Below are 27,804 nucleotides of genomic sequence, written 5' to 3'. Positions count from 1 at the left end.
ACCGACAGGCCCTCACCTGCACTGTCAGGCCCTCACCTCCACCATCAGGCCCTCACCATCATGGCTGGCCGATGTGGGCCGAGGAGCAACCCGATCTGTGGGCTTCGCGCAGTCCTGCCTGTCCCCGTCGGCTGAAAGTATAGGGTCGTTTTGTTGTTCCAGTTTGTCCCTGCCTCCACTGTCAGGCCCTAACCCCCACCCCCACCCTCAGGTCCTCACCTCCACCATAAGATCCTATCAGGTCCTCACCTCCACCATCAGGCCCTATCAGGCTCTAACCTCCACCATCAGGCCCTATCAGGTCCTCACCTCCACCATCAGGCCCGATGAGGCCCTAACCTCTCTCACCCTGACAGTAACGGGGGTCAGTCACTGTAAATAATGCATGTCACGGCTCATAGTCTTGAACTAGGCTAAGCTTAGTTATTATGCTGTTTACTATCAAAACCAGTCAGATCTGACCTGCTGATGACTACAGCGGTAATCCCAGGCAATTTAAAGCTCTGTCACGACTTGCATCATTGATTTGGGATGAGACAAGAGGTTTTGTTTTCAGCAGGCAAACCTGGAAGCAGTGGTCTGTAACAAGTGCACACTGGTTGTTCCCCTACAGTTTGAAAAGCACAGGATTGGTGTAAACATGGGCCTCCCTCTATAACAGATGTCTTCATGGACTAACCCCAACCCTTGAGACCGCTTCACCCCCACTTCCCCCTGTACAAGTTCTCTCCTGTTAATAAATTATTTATTTATTTATAAAATAAAAAATACAAAAAAGGACTGCCAATGGTCCCTGGTCTGAGCATTGATTACTTTGTCTTATGATGACTGTTGGATAGATGATTCACTTACTTAAACAAATGTATTTGTTGTAAGTCGCTTTGGATAAAGGCGTCTGCTAAATGCCATAAATGTAAATGCAGGTAGACATCGGAGGACAGGCTCACTGCAGTGCACGGAATGAAATGTGGAATGGTATCAAACCCACTCTATTCAACGGGGCGCTCAGTCGCGTAGCACACTAAGGCACATACCATATCATCGCAAGGTCCCTGGTTCGATTCTGGCCATCGACATATCCTGCATGTCATCCCTCCTCTCTCACCCATCCTTCCTGTCAATCTCTACTATCTCTATCCCAATAAAGCAGAAATGCCCTAAAAACATATATTAAAAAACGTTGCAAAATGCCTCAGACAAAAAAATATATATAACTTTTTTTTAACCACATTGAAGGTTACATCTTAAAAAGTGACTTTAATTTCATTATATCATATACATCAAGAAAAAAGCACTGCTTTAATAAATTGATTCCACTCGATGTCACTATCCACAGAAAGACACCCCTCCACGGGCAGGTTCAGCAGCCAACAGATGAGCCGTTTCCATATCAAACACTTGGTAAAGAAGACAGGAAAAACACGAACAAGACTGCCCCCTGCTGCCTAACAGGAAACAGTGCATGCCGATGCTACAAACAGATAGTATCATTTAATAATAACGCATTATTTATACATCACAGACTTGATTGCAAATAGCACTTGACATTAAATCACTAAGGACTGAAGTCCTCAGCATCCACTTTTTGACATCGACAGACATGGGAGTTGTATTGTCCCGTTCTTCTGGAGCAAAAACAACTTAAAAAAAAAAAAAAAAAAAAGATACTTGAATTATTCTTTTTCCTCTTTGTCTTCTGTGATGGGAGTTTTGACAGTGACCAGAGAGCAGGTTTCTCTAAAAGAGGAGGTCGGGGTTTCCACGGTCAGTAGATGAAAAGGACTCTGGTTCGGGGGAGAGTAGAAAAGGTGTCGGCCATTTTGCGTATCTTGGCGTAGTTGATGAATCCTCGGAAGAACAGCAGGAATCCTACAGGAGAGAGAGGTGGAGGGGGGGAGAGAGAGGTGGAGGGGGGGAGAGAGAGGTGGAGAGAGAGGTGGAGGGGGGGAGAGAGAGGTGGAGAGAGAGGTGGAGGGGGGAGGGAGGTGGAGAGAGAGGTGGAGAGGGGGAGAGAGAGGTGGAGGGGGGGAGAGAGAGGTGGAGAGAGAGGTGGAGGGGGGGAGAGAGAGGTGGAGAGAGAGGTGGAGGGGGGGAGAGAGGTGGAGGGGGGAGGGAGGTGGAGAGAGAGGTGGAGAGGGGGAGAGAGAGGTGGAGGGGGGGAGAGAGAGGTGGAGAGAGAGGTGGAGGGGGGGAGAGAGGTGGAGGGGGGAGGGAGGTGAAGAGAGAGGTGGAGAGGGGGAGAGAGAGAGGTGGAGGGAGGGGGAGAGAGGTGGAGGGGGGGAGAGAGAGGTGGAGGGGGGGGAGAGAGAGGTGGAGGGGGGGGAGAGAGGTGGAGCAGGAGAGAGGTGGAGGGGGGGAGGGAGACGGAGGGGGGGAGAGAGACGGAGGGGGGGAGAGAGACAGGGAGACACAGAGCAGGGAGGGATGTCAGGGTCACACTGGCACTGCATTGTAATGACCTTCATCAGGGTCAGGGGCAATTCCATTTCAATCCACTCAATTCAGGAAGTAAACTGAGATTCCGATTTTAAATTCTCCTCATTGACGAAGCATTCTGAAGCAGTTTACTTCCTGAACTGAAATTTAAATTGACCCCGACCCTGCACTTTACTAGACTGGGCTGCTGTGCATGTGATGTTTTTCAACTGTTCTGCTGAACGTGAGGTACTGTGAGATACTGTGAGGTACTGTGAGGTAATGTGAGGTAATGTGAGGTAATGTGATGCGTCATAACTATGTGATTCTAATGTACTGTACCTGACAACACAAATTAAGTTACATTTTCTTGGAAAAATAAAGTGAATCATCAGCCTCATTTCCATGTTAAAGTACAGTCATGTAAAATGAGAGGGACAGCAGAACTGTGTGTGTGTGTGTGTGTGTGTGTGCGTGTGTGTGTGTGTACTCACCCAGGAACAGGAAGACCCACCACAGCCAGTACTGCCCGTCAAAGTACCCCGGGAAGTACGTAGAGAACTGGACAACAACATAACACAACGTTGATGACATCACAACACAACGTTGATGAGTGGACGAGTCATAATAAACAAGGAAGTGATCTTTACATCTGGAGGAGCAGGGCTACAGAGACCGAACTAAGAGCTGTGTGTGTGTGTGTGTGTGTGTGTGTGTGAGGTAGAGCGAGGGAGTGTGTGTGTGTGTGTGTATAGGGGTGTGTGTGTGTGTGTAGGTGTGTGTGTGTGTGAGAGTTATCTTACCCTGACGATGAGGATCCACTTGATGAGTGACAGGCCAAACCCAGAGATGGCCCCATAGCGCCCTGCGGCCGAGGTGGTCAGGCAGAAGGACAGGAAGAAACCAATCCAGTTGAAGAGGAATGCCACTGGAGGGGGGGGGGGGAGGGAGATACATTTTTAAAGGGTTCTGTTTTCTGTGATCTACTTTAGTCTGTTGTGTGTGTGTGTGTGTGTGTGTGTGTGTGTGTGTGTGTGTGTCCTGTCCTGTACCGTATATGTTGCAGTAATATATTTATCATGCCATTTTTGCTTGTTTGAGACACATTTATTTTATTATTATTTTGGCATTTTCTTCCCCCCCCCCCCCCCCCCCCCCCCCGAGCCTGTTGGTATGTGTGTTGTCTGCTTCTCATGTTCATTATGCCCTGCAGTAACTGCCACTTGTAGATATACAGTATACAGATAAGTGAATCTTATTGTTTCTGAGCATACAGTTACATTACCACATCCACCATGGAGAGCTATATCCTAAAATAGATACATTACATGAACGTGTCTTTCTAACACCCCGCGGGAGAGAGAGTTCCAGAACACCCCGCGGGAGAGAGAGTTCCAGAACACCCCGCGGGAGAGAGAGTTCCAGAACACCCCGCGGGAGAGAGAGTTCCAGAACACCCCGCGGGAGAGAGAGTTCCAGAACACCCCGCGGGAGAGAGAGTTCCAGAACACCCCGCGGGAGAGAGAGTTCCAGAACACAAGGCACTTGGTCCTGTGGCTCAGTTGGAATAGCACGCCGCTAGCAATGCTAAGGTTTTGGGTTCGATTCCTTCTGGGTCCAAATACTGTACCCTCGAAATGTATGCATTCACTGTACTGGAAGTCTCTTTAGATGACAAAACTAATCTGCTCAAAGGCATACACTCACCGGCCACTTTATTAGGTACACCTGTTCAACTGCTCGGTAACACAAATATCTAATCAGCCAATCACATGGCAGCAACTCAATGCATTTAGGCATGTAGACATGGTCAAGACGACCTGCTGAAGTTCAAACCGAGCATCAGAATCGGGAAGAAAGGTGATTTAAGTGACTTTGAACGTGGCATGGTTGTTGGTGCCAGACGGGCTGGTCTGAGTATTTCAGAAACTGCTGATCTACTGGGATTTTCACGCACAACCAACTCTAGGGTTTACAGAGAATGGCCCGAAAAAGAGAAAATATCCAGTGAGCGACAGTTCTCTGGGCGAAAATGCCTTGTTGATGCCAGAGGTCAGAGGAGAATGGCCAGACTGGTTCGAGATGATAGAAAGGCAACAGTAACTCAAATAACCACTCGTTACAACCAAGGTATGCAGAAGACCATCTCTGAACACGCAACACGTCAAACCTTGAAGCAGATGGGCTACAAAAGGGGGTCCAACCCAGTACAAGCAAGGTGTACCTAATAAAGTGGCCAGTGAGTGTACAGTACCAGTCAAAAGTTTGGACACACCTTCTCAGTCAATGTTTTTTCTTTATTTTTATTATTTTCTACATTGTAGATTAATATTGAAGACATCAAAACTATGAAAGAACACATATGGAATTATGTAGTAAACAAAAAACTGTTAAACAAACCAGAATATGTTTTATATTTTAGATTCTTCAAAGTAGCCACCTTTTGCTTTGATGACAGCTTTGCACACTCCTGGCAAGTTCGTGTCCAAACGTTTGACTGGTGCTCTACATTATTATACTGGTCCTGTAGGTCTATAGAACCTGGTACTGGTCCTGTATGTTATTATACTGGTCCTGTATGTTATTATACTCACTGAAGAAGGTCAGCATAAAGATGCCGTCGTTCCCTATTCGGAGCTGGTCAGCGTCCTCAAAGTCATCCCTGGCCACAAAGTCATCGTCCTGCCGGGACAGAGGAGCAGAGACCAGGACGGCAGATGTTAGTGACGATGGGGGATGGATAAACCCTGCACACAGCATGTCCAACACAGACTCACATCAGGGCACCAACAACAAGAACCACACACATCAGCTCTCCACTGGCTAAGGTGGAACTAAGGTGTCGTCAGCAGGAGACATGACTCTCTCTTAACTCACTGACTGCTAAGGAGTTCCGGAACCCTCACCACCTAGAGCGCCAAGTGTTCTATGTGGTGTTTACCTAGCAACAATACTTCGATTGGCTGCAAACTGAAGCGTCGTTTATGAGTTTTTGGTGAATAAAGTCCTAACCCTAGAACTTTATTCACCCTCAGAACTAAATGAGTTAAAGGGTGAATTATTGTGATGTGTACAGTCAGCCAACACTGCTAATTCAGGTCCCAGGGGAGGCTGGTGGAGGTAGAAATCCGAGGACGGGCTCACTGTAACGCATGGAACGGAACCAGGAACCACTGTTTATACTTTTATACTTTTTATTACTTCTATTTTATTCTATTTTAAAACTTATTGTTGCACTACTCTGTGGCACTGTCACTTTTGCATTTCACTGTACACTTGTATGCACGTGACAAATAAAGAATCTTGAATCTTGGAATGGAGTCAAACACCATACCATTCCTCATTCCATGCATTCCAATGTGCCTGTCTGTCCTCCGATGTCTACCTCGGCCAGCCTCCCCTGACTAGTGCTCTAGCAGCAGTAGTCTACATCCATGCTGGTCCTGGAGAGCTGTGGTGTGTCTGCCAGGTCTCTGGCTCCTGGCCAGCCTGGCTCCATCACACCTGATTCTAACAACCCACTCTTCCCCCCAACCCTGGATGGGCTGAACCAGGGGAGTCACTGCTGAGCTGGGAGTCTGGGGGCGGACGCCGTCAGCACAGTGGCTCTCCAGGAGCAGGAAGTGATGATCACCGCCCTGCGGCCAGCGAGTCAGCCACGTAGCCTAGGGGAGGAGTCACACCTGAGCCTACGGCCTAATGTTAACCGTTTTACACACACACACACACACACACACACACACACACTCCGTTACTGTACCTCCAGAGAACAGCGAGTGGTGACATCATCAAACGTCTCCAGGCGCTCCCTGTGCTGAAGGCAGGCAGTAGGAGGGAGGACACAGCAAGGGTGGAAACGCATCATCAGGCTTCTGGCTAAAACCTCAGTGGGTCAACTCAGAGTGGCGCCAATCAGCTTCAAATAGCTCCATATAGCTTCCTGGTTACACTTCCTGACTAACCCAATATATATACTTTTTTTTTTTTTTTTTCAGGTTGCCTGGCAACAGGCAACCTGAAAATAAATGCAAAGAAACCATTTGGTCGTTGGCCAATAGGAAATGGACCCCTTCATTGGCTTCACTCTTCCTCATAAAATTAAAGCACAGTGGATAAGCTGTGTTATATGGCTCTGGCTAAGAAGCAAGACATCACACCCCCCCCCCCCCCCCCCCCACTAGAGGGCAGGGTCGAGCCTGCAATGTCTCTCTCCCGACCTGACGGTTTCACTCCTCACTGGGGCGTGCCTCTCGCATGCGGTGGTGCATGACTCACCATTCCAGTGCACCTACGAGACTCAACCTGAGTACAGAAGACTCAGCTTTCACCCACAGACAGTAGGCTCACACCTACACACACACACACACCTACACACACACCCACTGTTTAGCACCAGGACTTTAATGTGTGCATTGGGGCCCACATTCAGGAAAGACATGTCCTGTTCTGCTAAGTTAATAGTATACACAACTGAGGCAAGGCGTTGGGTGTGAACTCAGCGAGCCCCCTCCTCCAGAGAGAGAGAGAGAGAGAGAGAGAGAGAGAGAGAGAGAGAAACACACTCAGTGCTTCAAGGCCGAGGGGGAATTCTTCCTAGAGTCCAAGGACGAGAGTTAATTCCCTTGAGCCACACCTAGTCCTCCTGAGACAAAACAAAACTGAAGAAAGAAACTAAACATCTGCTTGTCGACCCTTAACCCTGAAGTGTGCATGTTGGCTCTTCCATCAATCCTAGGATTTTTGCATCTGTGTAAGGGAGTGCACAAACACACCAGGGGAGGCTGGCGGAGGTAGACATCAGGAGGAGGGCCCGTTGTAACGCATGGCCTGGAATGAGGAACGCTACCAGGTTTCATACCTCCACCAGCCTCCACTGGTGTACAAAGTGCACATTTCAAGGAGGAGGGTCGAGAATCAGACCACAAGCGGAGCCTGACAATACAAATGTTACCCAAAACACCCGGGGGAGGGAGTGGTGTTGGTAGGGACAGAGGTGCAGGACAACTCACCCTCCCAGCCACCAGGGGCACCGTGGTCTCAGCCTTGGTCCTCTCTGCCTCGTCGTAGGAGGGGAGCGACGTGGCTACGTTGTATGACGGCGGATTGGGGAAAGCCCCATCTTCTTTGTAGTCAAAATAAGCTGAGGTAGAGGAGAAGAAACAAAATGGAGGATAAAGCTGGCGTGTTGCACTAAAGAGGGGTCCCAATATAATAAGCGGGTGTGTACAGAATTGGGAAAAACTGCTTTTAGGTGCTGTGCTCCTCAGACATGGAATGATCTACAGGGTAGACTGAGGTTGGAGCACTTGGTCCCTTAAACATGTTTTAAGTCCTCGGTTAGGGGCCCGCTCACAGAGACATGCTCTTGTTTTGATTGATGAATGTGTGTATTTTGTATGTTGTGTTTTATAAGGTGTTGTTTTGTAATCATGTTTTATTGTGATCAGGGCACACTCGCAAAAGAGACCTGGGGGTCAGTGTGTCTCCCTGAAGAAATAAAGGAAGAAAATAAACAAATAAAAAAGTGTTCGCTGGTTATTGTGGTGGTGCCACGTGTTAACTTCAGAACAGTTCACCCATGAGAACAGCTCCTCTGGGTCCAGCCAGAGAGCCTGGCCCTGGCTGAATATAACATTTTAACACTGAAAATACAACCTACCTTCCTTCCTTCCTTCCTCCCTCCCTCCCTCCCTCCCTAGAATAAATCACTGATCTGACATGATAGGATCGGTGAAAGTAGTGCAGTGGAAAGCTAGCTTTGACAAATCCAATCATGTTCGGTCAGTGATTACATCAAGGAAGTAAGGAAGGATGTATTTAGAAGATAATCGAACAGGGGCTCTGGCTGCTGGCTCAGGATGATGCAATGTCCAATGTTTCTCTAAACAGAGAAGTTCATTGCCCACACACACACACACACACACACACACACACACACACACACACACACACACACACCTCCACCCCCAAGGCCAAACAAAACCATGTCCCCAGTGTTTTGTGAACGCCTTCAGCTCTTGACCTCTGCTAGGCATTCAATAACTGAAGAGTATTTCTAGTGAGTGTGTTTTTTTCTTTCCTTTCATACATGAGTCAATTCAACCCTGCACCTTGGTAAGACGGAGTCGATTACACGTGCGCCATTCCCAAACCTGCACACCCTCATCTCTCACCTGCATTATCTGCGGTCAGGCTGCTGTAGGGAGGCGGGGCCTCAGCTGCCAGCTGGGGGGTTTCCTCTGGCTCCTCTTCGTTGGGCAGCTGGGGGGGGGGGGGGGGGGACCAAAACAACAGTTAGACAAAACCCTATTTCACACTACAGAGCTGAACCAAGTTAAACTGTACTGGGTTGCCCTGGTTACGCATCCACCATAGTTGCTGAAAAGGGGCTGGAAAGGAGAAAGCAGAAGGAAAATATCCTAGCCAGCACCGTGCGGTTCAGGTTGGCCCTGTGGTGTGTGAAGCCCTCTGTGGTCCTCTGAGGCTCAGTTAGATAGATAGTTAGGTAGAGCAGGGCGCTAACAACGCTTAGGTTGTGGGTTTCATTCCCGCTGGGGCCATATATGCTGAAATGTGTGCACTCACTGCAATGCAAGTCGCTTTGGATAAAAGCGTCAGCTAAATGGCGTATTTACATTAACGCCCCTGACTGGCCGTCTCTGCTAACACAGACAGCCGGCAGAGGAAGGAGTGAGTCAAGGTGTAATTGTAGCTTATCTCACACAAGACATGACGTTGGTCGGCAACAGGGTTGGACTGACCCGGCACACAGCACAGGGGAGGCCGGTGGAGGTAGAAATCGGAGGACGGGCTCATTGTGACGCACGGAACGGAATGAGGAATGGTAACAATAAGCAATTGGAGGACAGGTTCACCAACACGACACCATTCCTTATTCCATTCCGTGCATTACAATGAGCCTGTGCTCCGATGTCTGCCTCCACTGAGTCAGCATTATGCTGGAGGAGGCTCGGGGTGCACTATGACACTGCTTTAACTGCAGACGCGACTCAGACCAAATGAAGAAGTGGTCTTTGGAGGACTCAGCTCTCTGTGGCTGGGCCTCACATGACATGACACATCCTCGACGTGACCCATGTGACATGGAAAGCAGCAGTCAGACACCTGTGACAGTTTCTTGGTTCCTGTCCTTTCCCCATAGATACGTTTTTACCAAAATCACATAAGAGTTTACGATGTTTTCTGCTGATCAAGTGTTGTGATGTCATACTGACTATTTAGTTTATTTGATCATTTAAAAACAAGGTACACTTGGTTAAGAATCATCGAAGATAAAAGTACAAAAATGTCAACGACTTTTTTCCATTGTGTTCCTCTTTCATGACGGCATGAGGCAAGTTTGGCATAAACGCCAGATAAAAAACAGAAGCTAAAATGGCAAATGGCAAAAATAATGTCTATGACTACAATAATGTCATTACCTTTTTCTCCAATAGTATTACATCCAATAAGGATAATCTCAGAACAGAGTAATCAGTGTAGGCAATTAGAAACATCTTTAATTGGGGCTTGTCCATTGTATAAGGGACTCTTCCAGTGAAGAGACCAGATCATGCCCATAAAGACCTCATCCTTGTATACAAACAAACTAACTAACTTGAGGTCTAGCTAGAATGTTCAGAATGCACAGGCTGGATCAACGCTAGCTAGCTAGCTGCTAGCCTCAGCATGGACCACGTCCACTATAATAATAACAATAATAATAATAATAAAAAATACCGCGCAATAAAAGTAATGACATGACATTAATTTATTAATGACAACGGACATTTCGGCGTCTAAATGACAAGTTGTTAACGACATATTTGTAACCTAAAAATGCCATGCTGGCGTTCAAAACAATGAGGCCTAGCTACAGGCGATCCATCCCCGGTGTTTCCTACAAACAGTGACCGAGATTAGCGTGTGCTTCCACGCCGGAAGATACGAGCCTGTCTAGATAGGACAACACGTTTACTTACCTGCTGATATCTAGCGCTCGGCTCAGACATTCTGTTATGAACAACTATAATCAATCAACCAAACAGATTGTCAATGTACTCAAAACAGGAATTATATAACCTTTAAAAAACCCTCTTATCGTCGGGACGCTTATCAAAAGCTCTCGTCCCTCCCCTCTGACACCGAGCAGATGACGTCAATACTCAGAACGAGGTGGGTGGTGCTCGTTGCTGCCCCCCAAAGGCCAGACATAGACACTGCACGTCCCCAATACCCTGGGGACAAGGTTCCTATAACATATATATATACGCCATTTAGCTGACGTTTTTATCCAAAGCGACTTACATTGCAGTGAGTGCATACATTTCAGTATATATGGTCCCAGCGGGAATCAAACCCACAACCTAAGCGTTGTTAGCGCCATGCTCTACCAACTGAGCCACAAAGGACCATCAATGTACATTGTTTTGTCTGTCAAATGATACAATCTGACAAGTTGTAATAGAGACTGTCCCTCTCGCTCTTTATTGAATCTTGTTCACGACACAGTACAGCGAAAAATGAATACTGGAACAGCATACTTGGTCTTGTAAGGTTTATTGTATCTTTATCGAAAATAAAAAGACAACAACAGTACTCATGACACCTGCGTGATAATCAGTGTATTTGAGAAGTTATGTCTGATTAGGCAGTGACTATTGATTCAGGGGTTGGTATTTCACAAGGACAGGGTAGGTGGTGCCTATGTGCTTCTGGTTGTAGTGGTGACAGACGATCTCCACATCATAGATATTGAAGGACACTTTGACGCGCTCGTTGGGCGAGGACAGGAAACACAGGGTGTAGAGGGCAAACTCAAACTCAGGACTGACTCCGATGAAGATGCTGCCTTTGGGTTTGATTCCGTTCTTCCAGCTGAACTGCAGCGCCATGATGTGTTTGTTCTCGTCCGGCTGGGTTTGACGGAAAAACAGAGACGTGCAAAAAGAGAGAGGAAGGAACTTTTTTCTTTCTGAACTTCAGAGATGCACTCTGGGGGAATGTTATACAATAGAGTTACAGAGAGGAGGCGATGGAATTGTAATCTGATCGTCATCATGCCTCAATGCACAAGTGATGTCATACATTCATATAATCTATCAAAAATATATTCATCACTTCGATCATTGGAGGCTGGCGGAGGTAGAAAATCAGAGGACGCGCTCATTGTCATGTATGGAATGGAATGAGGAATGGTTGGTGTCAATCACGTGTGTGTTTGATACAACTTCTCATTCCATTCCAGGCATTACAATAAGCCCGTCCTCCGATTTCTACCTCCACAGCCTCCACTGTTCAGCATAATACAAATAATGTCTGCCCCCCCCCCCCCCTTAGGGAAAATAGCTACCTGGGGAGAATTTGCATTCACACTGTAGCCTTTGTAATCGATGTGTCCCAGCTTCTCCTGGAGGTACAACTGGATCCAGTTGTGGAAGCCGATGACGGTGCGGCCCCCTCTGGTCTCTCCCACAAACACGTGCTCAAACCCTGAGGAGTCTGGCCTGGGAAGACATGGGAGATCATTAGAAGGCTCCAAACATTCTGGAACTTCTGTCAATTATAAGAACTCTCTCTCCACAGCAAGGGAGGCTGGTGGAGGTAGAAATCAGAAGTTTATTATTTAGCTCATTGTAATGCATGGAACACATTGAGGAATGCTATCAAACATATGTGTATTCGATACCACTCCTCATTCCATTCCATGAATTACAATGAGTCCGTCTTCTGATTTCTACCCTTCTACACTCCCCTGCATGGCACCATTGTCACCCCTTTTCCATCCTCTTCAAGGAGGGAAGGAAATACGACACCTCTTCCTGGTTCAGAAAGCCATCCACCATTGGTAATGCATGTAACCTCAACCTCATTAAAGCACCACTCCACTGGACATAAACAGTACAGTAGCCTGAGTGTGGACTGTGCAGAGTGACCTAAAGGCTCCAATTTGCATGTACCAGAATGGGGTCAAATGGGAGCAAAGTCGGCCATCTTTACTATCATAATTCTAAGTCGTTAGACTTTGCTCCCATTTGATCCCATTCTGAGAAATAATCCAATGGGGGTCTTGAATACTGCGTCTAGCTTTTTTACATGACACGCAAAAGCATTTTCAGACTCTTCACTAAAACTCTGGTTGCATCATCAGCGTTTTTCTCAGAAACATTGCTAAAGACAAGGTACAAAAGCAGTCATGCTTTGTGGAGTGTTCCGAGTTGTGAGGTATTTTTTGCTTTGCTCAGCACTATCTTCTCCAGCAAGTTGGGGCCCAATGTCTGTTGAGAGAGACTAATGGTGAAGGGGAAGGGTCTGCACCTCTCTTCAAATGACCCTTCAATGGTACAGTACAGAATACAGGACAGAGGTTCAACTGTCTTCATTCATTCACTTATTTCTACCCCCCAGTCACTTTGTTGGTTCTGATCGGATAAATGGAAATCTGATGCCGTGAGATTGCAGCAAGAGGTCATGGATTACCACACGACGCGGCCAGGACAGGTAGAAAGGTTAGCAGCCAAATGATGAATTCCTTTTCCATCTGAAAAGTTGCCTATACATTAGGAGGCTAATGCACCCACCTGCTGGACCCCCTCCTGGCGTACAGCTCAAACCAGATGCGGTAAAGCTGCTTCTTAAAGCCTGGGAGGTCCGATGGGGAGAGCTGCTTCTCAACAAGGTAGTTATGGGCGATCTGGAAACATAGAGAGAGAAACATATGGCTTGGATACATCCTCAATCATAACGGGCTGTTGATTGTTTAGCTTGTGATTTTCCAACTTGGTTGGAAAGGTTCTCCTTCTGAGTTTTAGTCACGTTGTGCGACGTCATCTTTTTACTGCATGTCGGAATTTTACCAGTCAGAATTGAAATAGAAAATCTTTCTCATCCGGTTGAATATTTGTCTTTTAATTTTGATTCATTCAGGGAGACACACTGAGACCCAGGTCTCTTTTGCGGGTGTTCCCTGATTACAATAAAACATGATTACAAAACAACTCCTTAAAAAACACAACACAACAAAACACAAAATCCACATTTACGAATCAAAACAAGAGCATGTCTCTGTCAGTTGGTCCTCAACCAAGGACTTAAAAACCAGTGTAAGGAACCAAATAAAGAAATGCTATTAACCTAATTGTTTGTCCTTTATCTGTTAGACCTATCCACCGGTGTAACTTTAAACAGGTACCTTCATGGTTGACGTTTGAACGATGGAGTCCAGGAACTTGTGGTTCTCCGCTTCCTCCTCGGGAGTGACAATCTCCGGCTCCCCTGTGTCACTTACATAGTTATCCAATAGAGAGATAAAGGCTGTAAGGAAACACCCAGTTTAGTTTAGATGGAGGTTGTCATCAGTGGAGGCTGGCGGAGGTAGAAATCGGAGGACGGAGCTCATTGTAATTCATGGAGTGGAATCAGGAATGGTATCAAACACCATTCCTTGTTCTGTTGCGTGCGTTACAACGAGCCCGTCCTCCGAGTTCTACCACCGCCAGCCTCCCCTGGTTGTCATGTGATCTGAGCTAGCAGTTAGGCAGGTAGAGTAAAACACATTTTTTATTACTATTTTCATGTCACTCCACAACGAAACATTACAGAACAATATTACCAAATGACATGAAATAACATAACTAAATCTAGCAGGAGAAATCTACTCTAGATCTAACTTGAATGCTACACTACACTACAAAACGACTACACTACACTATTACACTACACTACAACACTACACTACACTACTACTACACTACTACACTACACTACTACACTACACTACTACACTACACTACTACTACACTACACTACTACACTACTACCCTACACTACTACTACACTACTACACTACACTACTACTACACTACTACACTACACTACTACACTACACTACTACACTACTACACTACTACACTACACTACTACACTACACTACACTACTACTACACTACTACACTACACTACTACACTACACTACTACTACACTACTACACTACACTACTACACTACACTACTACACTACTACACTACACTACTACACTACACTACACTACACTACACTACACTACTACACTACACTACACTACACTACACTACTACACTACTACACTACACTACACTACACTACACTACTACACTACTACACTACACTACACTACACTACACTACACTACACTACTACACTACTACACTACACTACTACACTACACTACTACACTACTACACTACACTACACTACAAAACGATCCTGTTTGTATGAAGTACAATTATTCTTGACCTCTTGCTACTGTCTGCCTATGCAACATACTGTATGGTCGAAAACCACTAAAAGAACCAGAAGGATTCCAAATAGATGATACTGATAGTACGATACAGGAAACTGTACCACAATGAATTAACATCAAAATATTCCCTGAAAATTGTCCCAACAGTCCACTTGGTTGGATTGATCTAATTATTGATGTATGTCTTTATTTACATAGTTAGTTAATTAATTAAAACTATAGGGTAGTTCAAACATCAGATGTGACAGAACCTCACACACACAACCCAAGTCAGGCTCTCATGCCTCAAGCCCTAACCTAAGAAAGTCTCCTTTTTGAAAATGCTCTCATCGACGAATGAGAAGAGAGGGTATCCTGCTCCGTCGTTGTCGTCCTGCATCGACATGGCATCGCCAGCCTTCCCCTGCAGAGGTCACAAGCAGAGGGGAGGGGACAGGTTACACTCACACTGACACTACAGTCACACTGAGACTACAGTCACACTGACACTACAGTCACACTGAGACTACAGTCACACTGACACTACAGTTCTACACTCACACTACAGTTCTACACTCACACTGAGACTACAGTCACACTGAGACTACAGTCACACTGAGACTACAGTCCTACACTCACACTGACACTACAGTCACACTGAGACTACAGTCACACTGAGACTACAGTCCTACACTCACACTGACACTACAGTCACACTGAGACTACAGTCCTACACTCACACTGAGACTACAGTCACACTGAGACTACAGTCCTACACTCACACTGAGACTACAGTCACACTGAGACTACAGTCCTACACTCACACTGACACTACAGTCCTACACTCACACTGAGACTACAGTCCTACACTCACACTGACACTACAGTCCTACACTCACACTGAGACTACAGTCCTACAGTCACATTCACAAAGTCTTGGTGGCTAAACTCATCTCTTGTACGGGCAGTTTTCCAGACACAGATTAAGACTAAATCCCACTCTCATTAAACAGTTCTCCATTGAGGATGGTTTTTAGTCTAGGATTAGGCCTAATCTGTGTCCGGAAATTCGTCCCTTTGAGGCATACTGTGAGACCTAGATTATGCGAGGGTCTCCATCAAAAGTGATTTTCAGTTCTGGATATGGCTTCATCTGTGTCCAGGAGCCCTAGGTCCACCTGTAACAGGGGAGGCTGGTGGAGGTAGAAATCGAGGGATGGGCTCATTGTCATCATAATGAGAAATGGTATCAAACATTCGTATGATACCATTCCTCATTCCGTCCCGTGCGTTACAATGAGCCCGTCCTCCGATTTCGACCTCCACCAGCCTCCACTGACTTGTAACACAAACCCAGTGGTCTCTGTGAAGCTGCAACTCCACTGTTTACTGAGTACCGTTAGAGGCAACAACAGCATGCTTTCAAAGCAGGGCTGTGGCCCTGGCACAGTGTCTAACATGCTATTGTGTCCTTTAAAAAGAGCACCACCACCACACAACAGTGGCCTAGAGCCTTTTAGGGGTCTGGGTTTCATCAATGTGTCGTAAACCTCTCCAACAAACAAATGTTTGTGGCCGCACGGTGCTGTGGTGAAACGACGTAATTTGCACAAACATCCTCTCATGCGACAGGGACATACATGGTATATAGCATGTTTCATGATCCACACTAGCATACTACACAGAGTGAAGCCATGTTTGGCCATGCGTTTGAATGGGTGTGGTAGTGTGTGTGTCAGTGGAGGCTGGAGGCTTGTAATGTATGGAACATAATGGGGAATGGTATCAAACACGCATGTTCCATTCCGTTCCATGCATTACAATGAGCCCGTCCTCCGATTTCTACCCTGGTGTGTATCCTTAACCTTTATGTCAGAGTGAGGCCTTTGATAATCATAATGTCCCACATGGCTCTTCTTCCTTTGAAGAACCCTTTTAGGTTCCATGTAGAAACTGGAGGCTGGTGGAGGTAGAAATCAGAGGACGGGCTCATTGTAATGGATGGAGTGGACACGTGTGCTTCATTCCATGCGTTGCAATGAGCCCGTCCTCCGATTTCTACCTCTACCAGCCTCCACTGACGGAAACCTTTCCACAGAGCTTTCTACATGGAACCCAAAAGTGTTCTTCAAAGGGTTCTCCCACACAGACAGCCGAAGAACCCTTTAGGAACCATTCTTTCTAAGAGCGTAGTCTCTCTCGGTGGAGGCTGGTGGAGGTAGAAATCGGAGGACGGGCTCATTGTAATGCATGGAATGGATTGAGGAATGGTATCAAACACACATGCTTGATACCATTCCTCATTCCGTTCCATGCATTACAATGAGCCCCGTCCTCCGATTTCTACCTCCACCAGCCTCCCCTGGTCTCTCTGTACCTGCAGAGAGATGCGGTAGTCTTTCCCAGGTCTGAGTCTGTTGACGTCTTTGTCCCACAGCTCCTGCACCATGGCTGATAGCTCCCTGTCAGCTTCGGTCATGATGGTGACTCCTGATTGGTTGGTCCCTCAGTACACGGCAGGTTAACACTGGTCTGGTTCCTCTGTCGGGGGAGATATAACATGTGAATAACATGTGAATAACATGTAAATAACATGTGAATAACATGTGATTTAGATCGGGGTTGTCCTGCTCCAAACGTACATCCACACATCACACCTGTTGACTCAAATGTGGTGAGTTAGTCTAAAGTATCAACACAATGATTTTTTGATCCATCTCAAAATCCCTCCCAAAAGGGTCATGTTCATTAGAGTGCATATATTTCAAAATTACTTTTTCTCAAATTGTCTCAAACGACTCCACAGCTGGCCTTTTAACTCCGACGGCCAAACACATCACATCTCACCAGCCCGTCATTCAGTAAACTGATCCTCCCCATCCCACACCGCACCACAAAACCTCACTCACCAAAAGCACGAGGCTAAGTTAATCAAGGCTAAGTTAATCAACACCCAAGTCTTTTGACACGATCACACAAGCTCCAGTACATGTCCGGTCCATCTGTCCCCCAGAATCACTGACCTGTTTCCTCTCGGGCCTGCTCAGCGGTGTGTGGAGAGAGAGACCGGTGGGTTTGGGGCAGCAGTCCTGTGGGTTGAAACCGGCAGGTATCTTTACTGTACTACTAGCATAGCACCGCTCAGGATGGATAAAGACGGGGACACTCCTACACCACGAGGCACCACTGGGGCCATTTTAAAGGGTTATCCACTGTCAGCAACTCTAGCCAAAGGGATTAAACGGCGTTGTGTTGTGGTGCTTTTGAATCTCCTGCTACAACGTGGACTCTCTTTGTTTCTTTTGGTACCATATTGTTCTTCTACTGTCTCTGTGTGTGTGTCTCTCTCTCTCGCTCCCTGTCCCCCCGTCCCCGTCCCCGTCCCCCCCCCCCTCTTCCCAAGCCCGATCTCACCCTCTGTGCTAAAGGTGGGGAACAGAAGGTAATTAAAGGTTGTTTTAAAAGGCTGGAGGATTAGGGGAAGTTATGTTTCTGTTAACAGATTATAGACAAACTGATTACAGATTATAGATGCTAGTTCGATGGTCAGATTAAACAAATGACACTCAATCAAAAAGTACTCAATTCTACATACTTTGTAGATGAGAGTTTTCTAAATCTTGACCTAAATGAACCCAATGGTTTAATTAAATAAACATAACATTCATTTTGTATGACTAGAAACCACTCAGGATATATGTGTTTGTTCTAATACGGCAGGCTAAAAGGTGGATCTGCTTTTTTGTCTGACAAAAATTTCTGCTGTCAATCATAGTTTCCTGCCACCTGGATGACTCAGCAATGCCTTGTGTGTGTGTGTGTGTGTGTGTCTGTGTGTTGAAGACAATAACAAAGCAAGAACAACCCGGTGGGGAAAAACAAGCATTGTGTTGAACTTGTGGGGAAAGTTGGAACCTTTGGATGTGTCTTATCTCATCATTAATAAAGCACAGTCAGCGTTTCAACAAAGCAGCTAATTCAGTAGATACTAGAGGGGATATGGAACTCAGGGGAGGCTGGGCTGGTGGTTCCATGCATTACAATGAGCCCGTCCTCTGATTTCTACCTCCACCAGCCTCTCCCGATGGAACCGGAGATGAAGAAAAGCGGTTTATAACCATAGAAATAGAATCCATCAGAATGAAAATATGAATTGTATTTCAGCGTTTATTACAACGCCCAAATGTAGGGGATAATCACAGCCAGCAGATGCAAGTATGAAGGAAATATACTTTCCATGTGTTATAAGGGGTTGGGGCATTTTGGCTAACACAGCACTGGACAGGCAACGGATTGGCTCAAAGATACTTTAGTCTAATGCTAGAGTTAGGGTTAGGGTTATGTTAGTCTTTATGTTAGACATGTCAGGTGATCAAGGAGAAGTTCATCCCTGACACCCTTCATGAAAGGTAGAGAGAGAGAGATAGAGACAAAGAGAGAGAGAGACACAGACAGACAGAGAGAGAGAGAGAGACAGAGAAAGAGAGAGAGAGAGAGAGACAGAGAGACAGAGAAAGAGAGAACGCATTAGAACTTAAGAAGAATGTCGTCCACCCAGAAAGAGGAACAAACCATTGTTTGGGTAAAAACGCTGAAACCTGAGGACTTACAAACCATACCATACTGTAACACATGGCAACCAAACTTCAGGAATTCTAAAAGGACCACAGCAGATATAAAACTGACAGAATATATGTTTTATTTTCTTCAACATCATAACAGATAACAAGTTGTTATACAGAAGAACTATTATGAGGACATATTTTGAATATCTTCGTAAAATAACAACTTTTTCAATGGTAGTTTTAACATATTTCCATCCAACCCCCCCCCTTGTTTGGAACCAAATCATAACATGAGGAGGTAGTAGGGAAATTCCATGGCGTTAACGTACAAATCTGTCAGTGCTGAAACAAGACCGTAATTAACATAATGTACCATGTGTCAGTGGAGACAGAAATCGGAGAACGGGCTCATGGTAATGCATGGAACGGAACGAGGAATGGTATCAAACTGATATCGTTCTTCATTCCGTTCCGTGCTCTACAATGAGCCCCGTCCTCCGATTTCTACCTCCACCAGCCTCCCCTGGTGGGTGTCCCACTGAAACAAATCATATGACACGATCAACAAAGCTTCTCTCTTGATGAGAAAGGAACAAAAACGTACAAAACAAACAGAGAAGATGTTGTGGGTCTGAAATCCCTGTTTTATCAACTTCCAGTCATTCGAATTCTTCTACGGCCTTTCGCTGAATATCATTTGGCAAAGCGTTACCGTAACACATATCACCACTGTGAGCTCATGGTTTTGAGTGGTCGCCTCCCAGGCATACAAAAAATACATAACTCAACTCAGAATTATTGTTGTTGTACTGTTTCGAAGGACATAAATTATAAAGTAAAAACATAATTTCTAAACGTTGTCCACTAGTTCTTGATTGTGCAATTATTCCCCCCCCCCCCCAGGGTCTCTGAATTGGTTTCAAATTGAGAACCCCCCCCCAAAAAAAAAAAACAACAACAACACACCAAGACCTGTTCACATCATGACCAAACACCACAAGCTCTTCACAGGGGCTGCAATCCCTCTGGTTTTTGGTACGCGACCCACCCTTTGTTCACGAGTATTCTGTCAGAAAAATACTGCCCCCCACTGAGTATTCAACTGCTTTACGGTAAAAAGGTATTACTTGGTAGATTACTTGGTTTCCTATTTCTCTCTGTGAGCCATTCAACCATCAAACGGTTTATGTCACACACCAGACCAAAATGGGCAAAATGCATATTTGAACAAATATTTGAAAAAAACATTTGTGTGCTTGACTTCCTTGTCAGGCACTGTAATAAGTCAAGCTAAATCAAACACATTTTTTTCAAGTATTTGAAACCATTTCAAATCGATATTTTTGCCCTGGTCTGTTAACCGATGATGTGAATCTCTAGGATTGGCTAGGTCCATGTCAGGTGAGGTGAGGGGTCCATGTCAGGTGAGGTGAGGGGTCCATGTCAGGTGAGGTGAGGGGTCCGTGTCAGGTGAGGTGAGGGGTCCATGTCAGGTGATGTGAGGGGGTCCGTGTCAGGTGAGGGGTCCATCTCAGGTGAGGTGAGGGGTCCATGTCAGGTGAGGGGGTCCGTGTCAGGTGAGGCAGGAGATAAAGTGCATCCGGATGAGGCACGCACGCACGCCAGGGAGGTATCGCGCTTCTCAGTCTTCTTCATCACTCCAAAAGGCATCGTCTTCATCGATATCCACACCCTGGAACAGTCTAGAAAAACAACGACAAACGAAGGAACATGCTTCAGAGACGCATCTACCAACGCAATTACACCGCTTCCACCGCAGCGGCTGCTTCAGTCTGTGTGGTACACAGGTGGGGATGTTGGAACAGAGGCAACATAATATCAATGACGTTATGCCATCACATCAATCAAGCCAATGATATGCTCCAACATTCTACTTGCACCATCCTCATTCATTCATTCATTCATTCATTCATTCATTCATTCATTCATTCATTCATTCATCCATCCATCCATCCATCCATCCATCCCTTCTAGGGCCACAGAGAACCCACTGAGGTGCCAGTGCCAGCTGTGGCCCAAGTGAAGAGGAGGGAACAGGGGAGGCTGGGGGGGTGGAGGTCGAAATCGCAGGACGGGCCTCATTGTAATGCATTCCGTTCCGTTGCATTACAATGAGCCCCGTCCTCCAATTCCTACCTCCACCGGCCTCCCACCGGGAGGGGCAGAGGCACAGCGGAGGCCACTCACTGGTTGTAGCAGGGCGAGGAGGGGTTGTTGAAGTGGCTGTAGGGGTTGACCCGGGTCAGCTGACCCAGACACAGCCAGCAAAAGTACTGCTTACACGAGGTGCAGGTCATCTTGTTACAGCCGTCTACCTTCTACAGAGAGAGGGGGGGGTGGGGGGAGAGAGGAGGGAGGGGGGAGAGGAGGGAGAGAGAGAGAGAGGGAGAGGGAGAGGCTCAGAAAGGACTTGGATGATGAAATGAAAACAGAGACAGATTCATGTCAAGATGATGACATGGGGCCCCAATTTGTGCTGAGCAGACATACTTTACAACTCTGAATACTGAAAATGCATATCATATCATGGAAATGCTAGACGCAGTATTCAAAACTCGGATTGGATTATTTCTCATTGTGTCTATTAGAAATATTACGGTAAAGATGGCTGACTCACATGCAAATTGGTGTCCATGATACATCATTTCAATTGGCCAAGTAAACTCTCATGATACAAACATAAATGATCTCAAGTTGTCTCAATAAAGATGTAGTGGGGAATTTTGAGATGACTACGGTTCATGTTTCGACTTATACCATCGTATTTAGAAGTATATCATCATGTGTGACCATATGTGGACGATTAGTGAATGACATAATTGAACGGCCAATCATAGGACTGACTACTTCCTAGCTTTATGAAAACCTTTCTGTTCTATCGATGAATCTGCAGCGTTTCGGCTGATGTTCAGGGCCAGAATGTCTGCCTTCTGTCTGTGTTCTGTACATGATCCCTCTGTTGTAACTGGTGATCACATGTACAAACAAACATGTAGTCATTGTGTTCCCTAACTGATTCTAGGGTATATGAGCTGTGTCCTTCCTATTGGAGGTTGGACCAAGTCTCTGCTTTGACGCTGGATACTGTCCCCTTGTTAAATCGCCATGGTGATGATACCTTTGATGGATTGTCCCTGCTGTTGCTCGTTCTAGAACTCTGAGATTCCCTTGCCAGGCTTTGTGTCTCAGCTCAGAGTCAAATTCCCTCGCAAGGGAATCTAGAGTGTGTTCAGTATGGACCTGCATGTTGTTGCTACAGGGCAGAGTGGTAGAGTGAGTGTGTATGTGTGTGTGTGTACCTGTATGTTGTTGCCACAGGGCGGGGTGGTAGTGGAGGGGTGGGGTGGAGTGTGTGTGTGTGTGTATGTGTATGTGTACCTGTATGTTGGTGCTACAGGGCGGGGTGGTAGAGTGAGTGTGTGTGTGTGTGTACCTGTATGTTGTTGCTACAGGGCAGGGTGGTAGAGAGAGAGAGCGAGAGAGAGAGTATGTGTGTGTGTGTGTGTGTGTGTGTGTGTGTGTACCTGGATGTTAGTACCACAGCGCGGGCAGCCTTTACAGTTCTCGTTGAGCCAGTCCCTGCTGAAGGACTCCTCCACGGCCCTCTGGATCACCCTCTTCCCAAAGCGCTGCTCCATGAACTTCTTCCCCTCCATCGTAGACGACATGTACTCATCCCTCAGACCACGCAGCTCATCTACACAGGGGACAGGGAGGGGACAGGGGAGGGGACAGGGTAGGGGCCAGGAGACAGGGTAGGGGACAGGCAGGGGACAGGTTAGGGGACAGGGTAGGGGACAGGTTAGGGGACAGGTTAGGGGACAGGGTAGGGGACAGGGTAGGGGACAGGGTAGGGGACAGGGTAGGGGACAGGGTAGGGGACAGGGAGGGGACAGGGTAGGGGACAGGGTAGGGGACAGGAGACAGGGTAGGGGACAGGGTAGGGGACAGGCAGAGGACAGAGACAGGGTAGAGGACAGGCAGGGGACAGGAGACAGGGTAGGGGCCAGGTAGGGGCCAGGCGGGGGACAGACAGGGTAGGGGACAGGGAGGGGACAGGGGCCAGGCAGGTGACAAGGGACAGGGTAGGGGACAGGCAGGGGACAGGAGACAGGGTAGGGGCCAGTTAGGGGCCAGGCGGGGGACAGACAGGGTAGGGGACAGACAGGGGACAAGTTGGGGACAGGTAGGGGAGAGGGGACAGACAGGGGACAGGCAGGGGACAGAGAGGGAACAGGGCAGGGGACAGGGTAGGGGAGAGGGGACAGACAGGGGACAGGCAGGGGACAGAGAGGGAACAGGGCAGGGGACAGACAGAGAAGTCACCACTTTTGAAAACGAAGCATCATCACTGACGCCCTTTTGATGAATAAAGTCACCCTTGGCACTCTAGAATGTTGAACATTTGGGGCGACTTTATTCCCCCTGAGTGTGTGTGTGAGAGAGAGAGAGAGAGAGAGAGAGAGAGAGAGAATGTGTGTGTGTGTGTGTGTGTGTGAGAACCACAGGTCCCGGTCCCGTACCCGCCGTGACCTTGCAGTGGGACAGGCCGTGGTAGCCGCGCTTGCAGAGGGTACAGAAGGCGTACTGGCAGGCGGGGCAGATGCCCATGGTGGTGTCGGGCTCCACCATGACTGCCGCTGTGCAGGACTGGCGGGGGCAGTACACCACGTCAGCCATCAGGTCCAGGCTGGACTGGAGCAGCAGGCGGTCGTAGCGGGCAAACAGCTCCTCCCCGACCAGGAGCTTGACCTGGGGGAGGGGGAGGGGGGCTGTTAGGGTGTGTGGGAGTGTAGCTGGTCACTGTGAGTGGTATACGCCCAGGTACGCACGCACGCTCACGCGCTGCAGTCACTCACTCACACACTCACGAGGAGTCAAAGGGTGTACCTGTGAGGGCGTGGCCAAGGAGGTGCACTTGGGCTCGGGGCAGTTAAGGCACTGGACGTTGCCGTCTCGAATCTGGATCTGGAAGTACTCGCTCACGCAGGCCCTGCAGTAGACGTGCTCGCACTCCTTGAAGCGCAAGCAGCCGGCGCCCAGCTTCTCGCAGAAGCAGATGCCGCAGCAGAACGCCTTGGCATCAAACACCTTCTGCCGCTGCGCCTCGTCAAAGTCCAGCAGCTGGGGCAGGACGTCGCTGCGGGGGTCCACCGCCAGGACGGTCCGGGGGTCCAACGGGGGCTCGGGCTGCTGCTGCTGCTTGCCCTTCTCCCCCTCTCCCCCGGTCAAGCTCCCTGACCGCTTCACGTTGTTGACCCCCGCGTCGCTCCTCCTGCGCTCGGCGGGGGGCTTGCCGCCCCCGGGCTTGGCCACCTCCAGGGGGGAAGTGAGGTCCAGGAAGGGCAGGGCCTCCTCCTTCAGGAAGGTGATCCAGGTGAAGAGGACCACGCTGCCCTGGTTCTCCTCCCACAGGTCATCCAGCCGCCGGCACAGGGACGTCATCTGACACACACACACACACACACACACACACACACACACACACACACACACACACACACACACACACACACACACACACACACACACACACACACACACACACACACAGATATTGTGGATAGGAGCTTGTTATATGGTATTATACATTTACATTTAGCAGACGCCTTTATCCAAAGCAACTGGCAACAAGTACATTCGTCAAAGTAAGTGAATCATCTACCCATCAGGCATCGTAAGAAAAAGTAATCTATGCTAGGACCAGGGGCTATTGGCAGTCACTCTCCAGTGTGACTCTGCAGTCCTGACAGCAGTGGGAAGCTCGTTCCACCAGCGGGGCGCCAGGACAGTGAAATGCCGTGAGCGAGTCGCAAAAATCTGAGCACACCGGCTTTCTGGCTGCCTCCCATTTCAGGGTGATGCAGTTCTGTTGACGGAAACGTCGGTGTCTTTCCACATGAATGTGAAGTCGCAAGAAAGCCAGTGTGCTGTTGAGTGCGTTGTTTTTTGACCTTTTCTACGTTTGTTTGTTTCACTCTGAGAACCTGACGCAAGAAGTTGACCTGACCTGAAGTTCTCAAACTCATGATTGTGTGAGAAAGACAGGGCAGGTCAGGACGAGGAGGCGTGCTGAAACAGACGACACAAGTGTTTTGGAACATACACGGCCGGTTTCCCGGACACACAGATTTCCTGTTGGCCTTGTTGTCGTTGCATCAGTCTCTCTCACCTGGCCCCTTGTGAGCCATTTTGAGCTCAGCGTGAACACCGGCGGCAAGGTCGAAGGGTAGTCCGCAGGAAGTTCGAAGTTTAGCACCAAGGGAGGTAGGAAACACACGTCGTATTCTGTCTGCTTGTCTCCTGCCAAAAACACAACAACACATCAGGTTTTTGCAAATGACTCACAGTCAAGTTTCTTCTCGACCAAAATGTCCAGAGTCCAGTTCCTCCTAAAGCAGCGCACTCACTCGACATGAATCGCTCACACGGGAATGATAGCGGTCATCTGTTACCTTTTACCACTAATTTGAAGTTTGGAGGAAGCTCAAGGCATAGCTGAATCTCTCCGCCCTGCGCCGACTCCGAGTCAGCCCTGCGGAACTCCTCTTCATCGTAGATACTCGCTAGAGCAAGCAACTCATCCTCCTGAGATTCCTGATCCTCAGACATTTACATTCCTGGGACGAAAGTACAATTAGATAACAAGGCTCTGGTAGCTAGCTAGGACCAGGGCCATACCAAGATATACCTATATCTATATCTAGAGTTGCCTTCATATATATATATATACACATATATGTATATATATATATATACACACTCGTATATACGGCTCTAGAAAATCTGTGTCGCCGAGGGAGACAGATAAGAGTCCGTCTCTCATAAGGATTACAACTTTAGCAGAGCAGTTAACGTCATGATCGCACCAGGCACCTCTCTCAAGGGGGCGAACCCACCGCTAGCTAGCTAACTTTAGCTTTGAATGATATAACAGTTGGATGGTGGGCTTGTAAGGTCGCTAAATAAGTACACTTCCATTTGCATTTGCGTATACTTATTCACTCGCTAATGCGGATGTAATGGTAGGTGAATCCCCGTCTGTTGATGACGGTAGAAGTTGGAAGGTGGTATTTACCTTTTCCAGCACTTCGTAAATGACAGCTATGGATGACGGACATGCGCACTGTCGACCTGTCCACGTGGGCCGGAGCGGAGCCAATCATTGGCTACTTTCTCTTCGAGAGAATACCAAAGTGTGCCCCCCCTATTGGTGGGAGTAATGCGTTACAGCGGTGTGGAAGTTATATTTATGGAAGATATATCCTCAAGTGGATATTAACCAGCTTCGTACACTGTACTTTATCCCACTCACTTCAAAGCTAAAAACAAAAAAAGTAAGAGAGTAAACTGTAGTCTCAAAGTCCTTGGATCATGAACTATGAAACCTCAAAGTACTGCTATTCATGCCTCCATAAACGGCCCAAGACCCGGGACCTTATTGCCTACCTTCTCTGCTTTTACTGTTTTAAACTCCCATGAGTTATTCTCGTAGTCTTTTAATAGTTTTTATTCATATTCCAGTAAAGAGCATCTGTGTATGAAATGTGCTCTATAAATCAAATTTGACTTTGTATATTGACTTGCGTGTCGTACAAGAATGAGATTAGAATGAAACATTCAACCAATTTTATTTATGTATGCCTTACACTTAACTCTTCAGTTTTGTATACTCCTTTTGTGAAGTTGATAGAAAACATATGTATACAGTCAGTCTGTGCCAAATGGGAAAAATTGAGTCACGGAGTACAGTGTGTTTCCATCAGGGGAGGCCGGTGGAGGTAGAAATCGGGAGGACACGTGTGAGATACCATTCCTCATTCCGTTCCATGCATCACAATGAGCCCGTCCTCCGATTTCCACCTCCACTGGCTCTTCCATGACGCATTGCTTCTCGATGAGACCCAAGTAAGTGCAAGCAAAACTTCCAAGCAACATTTCGATTAATTCTCAGACACCAAAATGTCCTGTTTTATTTTGCTTTTTGGCGAGTGGTTACAACACCAAAACTGGTCTTCACCATTCACACGGTTGTAGAGTAGAAAAACAAAACAAGGCTAGACCAGAGAAGACAACCCACAGACCATTGCTTTTAAATGAGACAGTCTTACATTGAAATACTGCATGACAGTAACTCGTATATCTAATTCAACATACAGTGGACAGATAATTTGTGCCTCTAATAATACTCCTCTATCTCTGAACACACTACTCTTCGACTCTCATGAAATGACTCTCCCATCTAAACATTTATCCAGCAGTTCCAAGTTTTATTAGTGAAACAAACGCACCATAAGTCAAAACACCATTGGGGAATATTGTACTCAACTCCAAACTTGACACTCATTCCCCATTCAAACAAAGTTTACATGTTCACCAGTGTACTACTTCCTCTGCTTTTTCCTCTTACACTGACATTCTTTTAGTGATGAAACTGGGTTGAGGAGATGCTAAGGACATACTTTACAAAAATGGTCATCGAAGCGATACACAGAAAGCAAGTTTCCATCCTGCGCTCACAATTTATGCCAAAACAGCCAGGT

The 27,804-nt window shown here is 47.1% G+C and overlaps 3 protein-coding genes across 3 annotated transcripts; all 3 read right to left on the bottom strand.

The window, feature by feature from the left end:
• Nucleotides 1–1,280: 1,280 nt before the first annotated feature.
• On the bottom strand, nt 1,281–10,559 carry LOC310801060 (NEDD4 family-interacting protein 1-like). Its single transcript, XM_083665014.1, has 7 exons — nt 10,398–10,559; nt 8,589–8,676; nt 7,425–7,555; nt 5,010–5,097; nt 3,219–3,343; nt 2,910–2,976; nt 1,281–1,869 (listed from the first exon to the last, which is right to left on the bottom strand). Exons 1-7 carry the CDS (start codon nt 10,425–10,427, stop codon nt 1,766–1,768), a joined length of 633 nt encoding a protein of 210 aa, XP_083521140.1. The 5' UTR covers nt 10,428–10,559; the 3' UTR covers nt 1,281–1,765.
• A 513-nt stretch (nt 10,560–11,072) lies between these two features.
• Nucleotides 11,073–17,154, bottom strand: endou2 (endonuclease, polyU-specific 2; the record flags this gene model as incomplete). The annotated part of the gene is made up of 6 exons (XM_083690502.1): nt 11,073–11,330; nt 11,768–11,921; nt 12,996–13,108; nt 13,607–13,728; nt 14,994–15,099; nt 17,053–17,154. 6 exons carry the CDS (start codon nt 17,152–17,154, stop codon nt 11,073–11,075), a joined length of 855 nt encoding a protein of 284 aa, XP_083546628.1.
• Nucleotides 17,155–19,364: 2,210 nt separating this feature from the next.
• Nucleotides 19,365–26,380, bottom strand: LOC310816626 (E3 ubiquitin-protein ligase RNF14-like). The gene is made up of 8 exons (XM_083686879.1): nt 26,340–26,380; nt 25,717–25,881; nt 25,434–25,564; nt 24,152–24,706; nt 23,785–24,013; nt 22,786–22,958; nt 21,449–21,579; nt 19,365–20,943 (listed from the first exon to the last, which is right to left on the bottom strand). Exons 2-8 carry the CDS (start codon nt 25,871–25,873, stop codon nt 20,883–20,885), a joined length of 1,437 nt encoding a protein of 478 aa, XP_083543005.1. The 5' UTR covers nt 25,874–25,881; nt 26,340–26,380; the 3' UTR covers nt 19,365–20,882.
• Nucleotides 26,381–27,804: the final 1,424 nt, after the last annotated feature.

The sequence above is a fragment of the Argentina silus genome (genome assembly GCF_951799395.1).
Source record: "Argentina silus genome assembly, chromosome: 2".
In the NCBI taxonomy this organism is placed as follows: Eukaryota; Metazoa; Chordata; class Actinopteri; order Argentiniformes; family Argentinidae; genus Argentina; species Argentina silus.
The sequence above is the reverse complement of the archived record's forward strand: the minus strand, read 5'-3'. Positions and strand labels throughout refer to the sequence as shown.

What these genes read in the sequence shown, in the direction of transcription:
- LOC310801060 (XM_083665014.1), bottom strand. Translation starts at nt 10,427, where the DNA reads ATGTCTGAGCCGAGCGCTAGATATCAGCAG. An exon ending in CGAGCGCTAGATATCAGCAG is followed by an intron (nt 8,677 to 10,397) that starts GTAAGTAAACGT and finishes CCCCCCCCCCAG; the next exon opens with CTGCCCAACGAAGAGGAGCC. An exon ending in CCTGACCGCAGATAATGCAG is followed by an intron (nt 7,556 to 8,588) that starts GTGAGAGATGAG and finishes CCTCTACCTCAG; the next exon opens with CTTATTTTGACTACAAAGAA.
- LOC310816626 (XM_083686879.1), bottom strand. Translation starts at nt 25,873, where the DNA reads ATGTCTGAGGATCAGGAATCTCAGGAGGATGAGTTGCTTGCTCTAGCG. An exon ending in CCTTGGCCACGCCCTCACAG is followed by an intron (nt 24,014 to 24,151) that starts GTACACCCTTTG and finishes CCCCTCCCCCAG; the next exon opens with GTCAAGCTCCTGGTCGGGGA. An exon ending in GCTGTGGTACTAACATCCAG is followed by an intron (nt 21,580 to 22,785) that starts GTACACACACAC and finishes CTCTCTCTGTAG; the next exon opens with AAGGTAGACGGCTGTAACAA.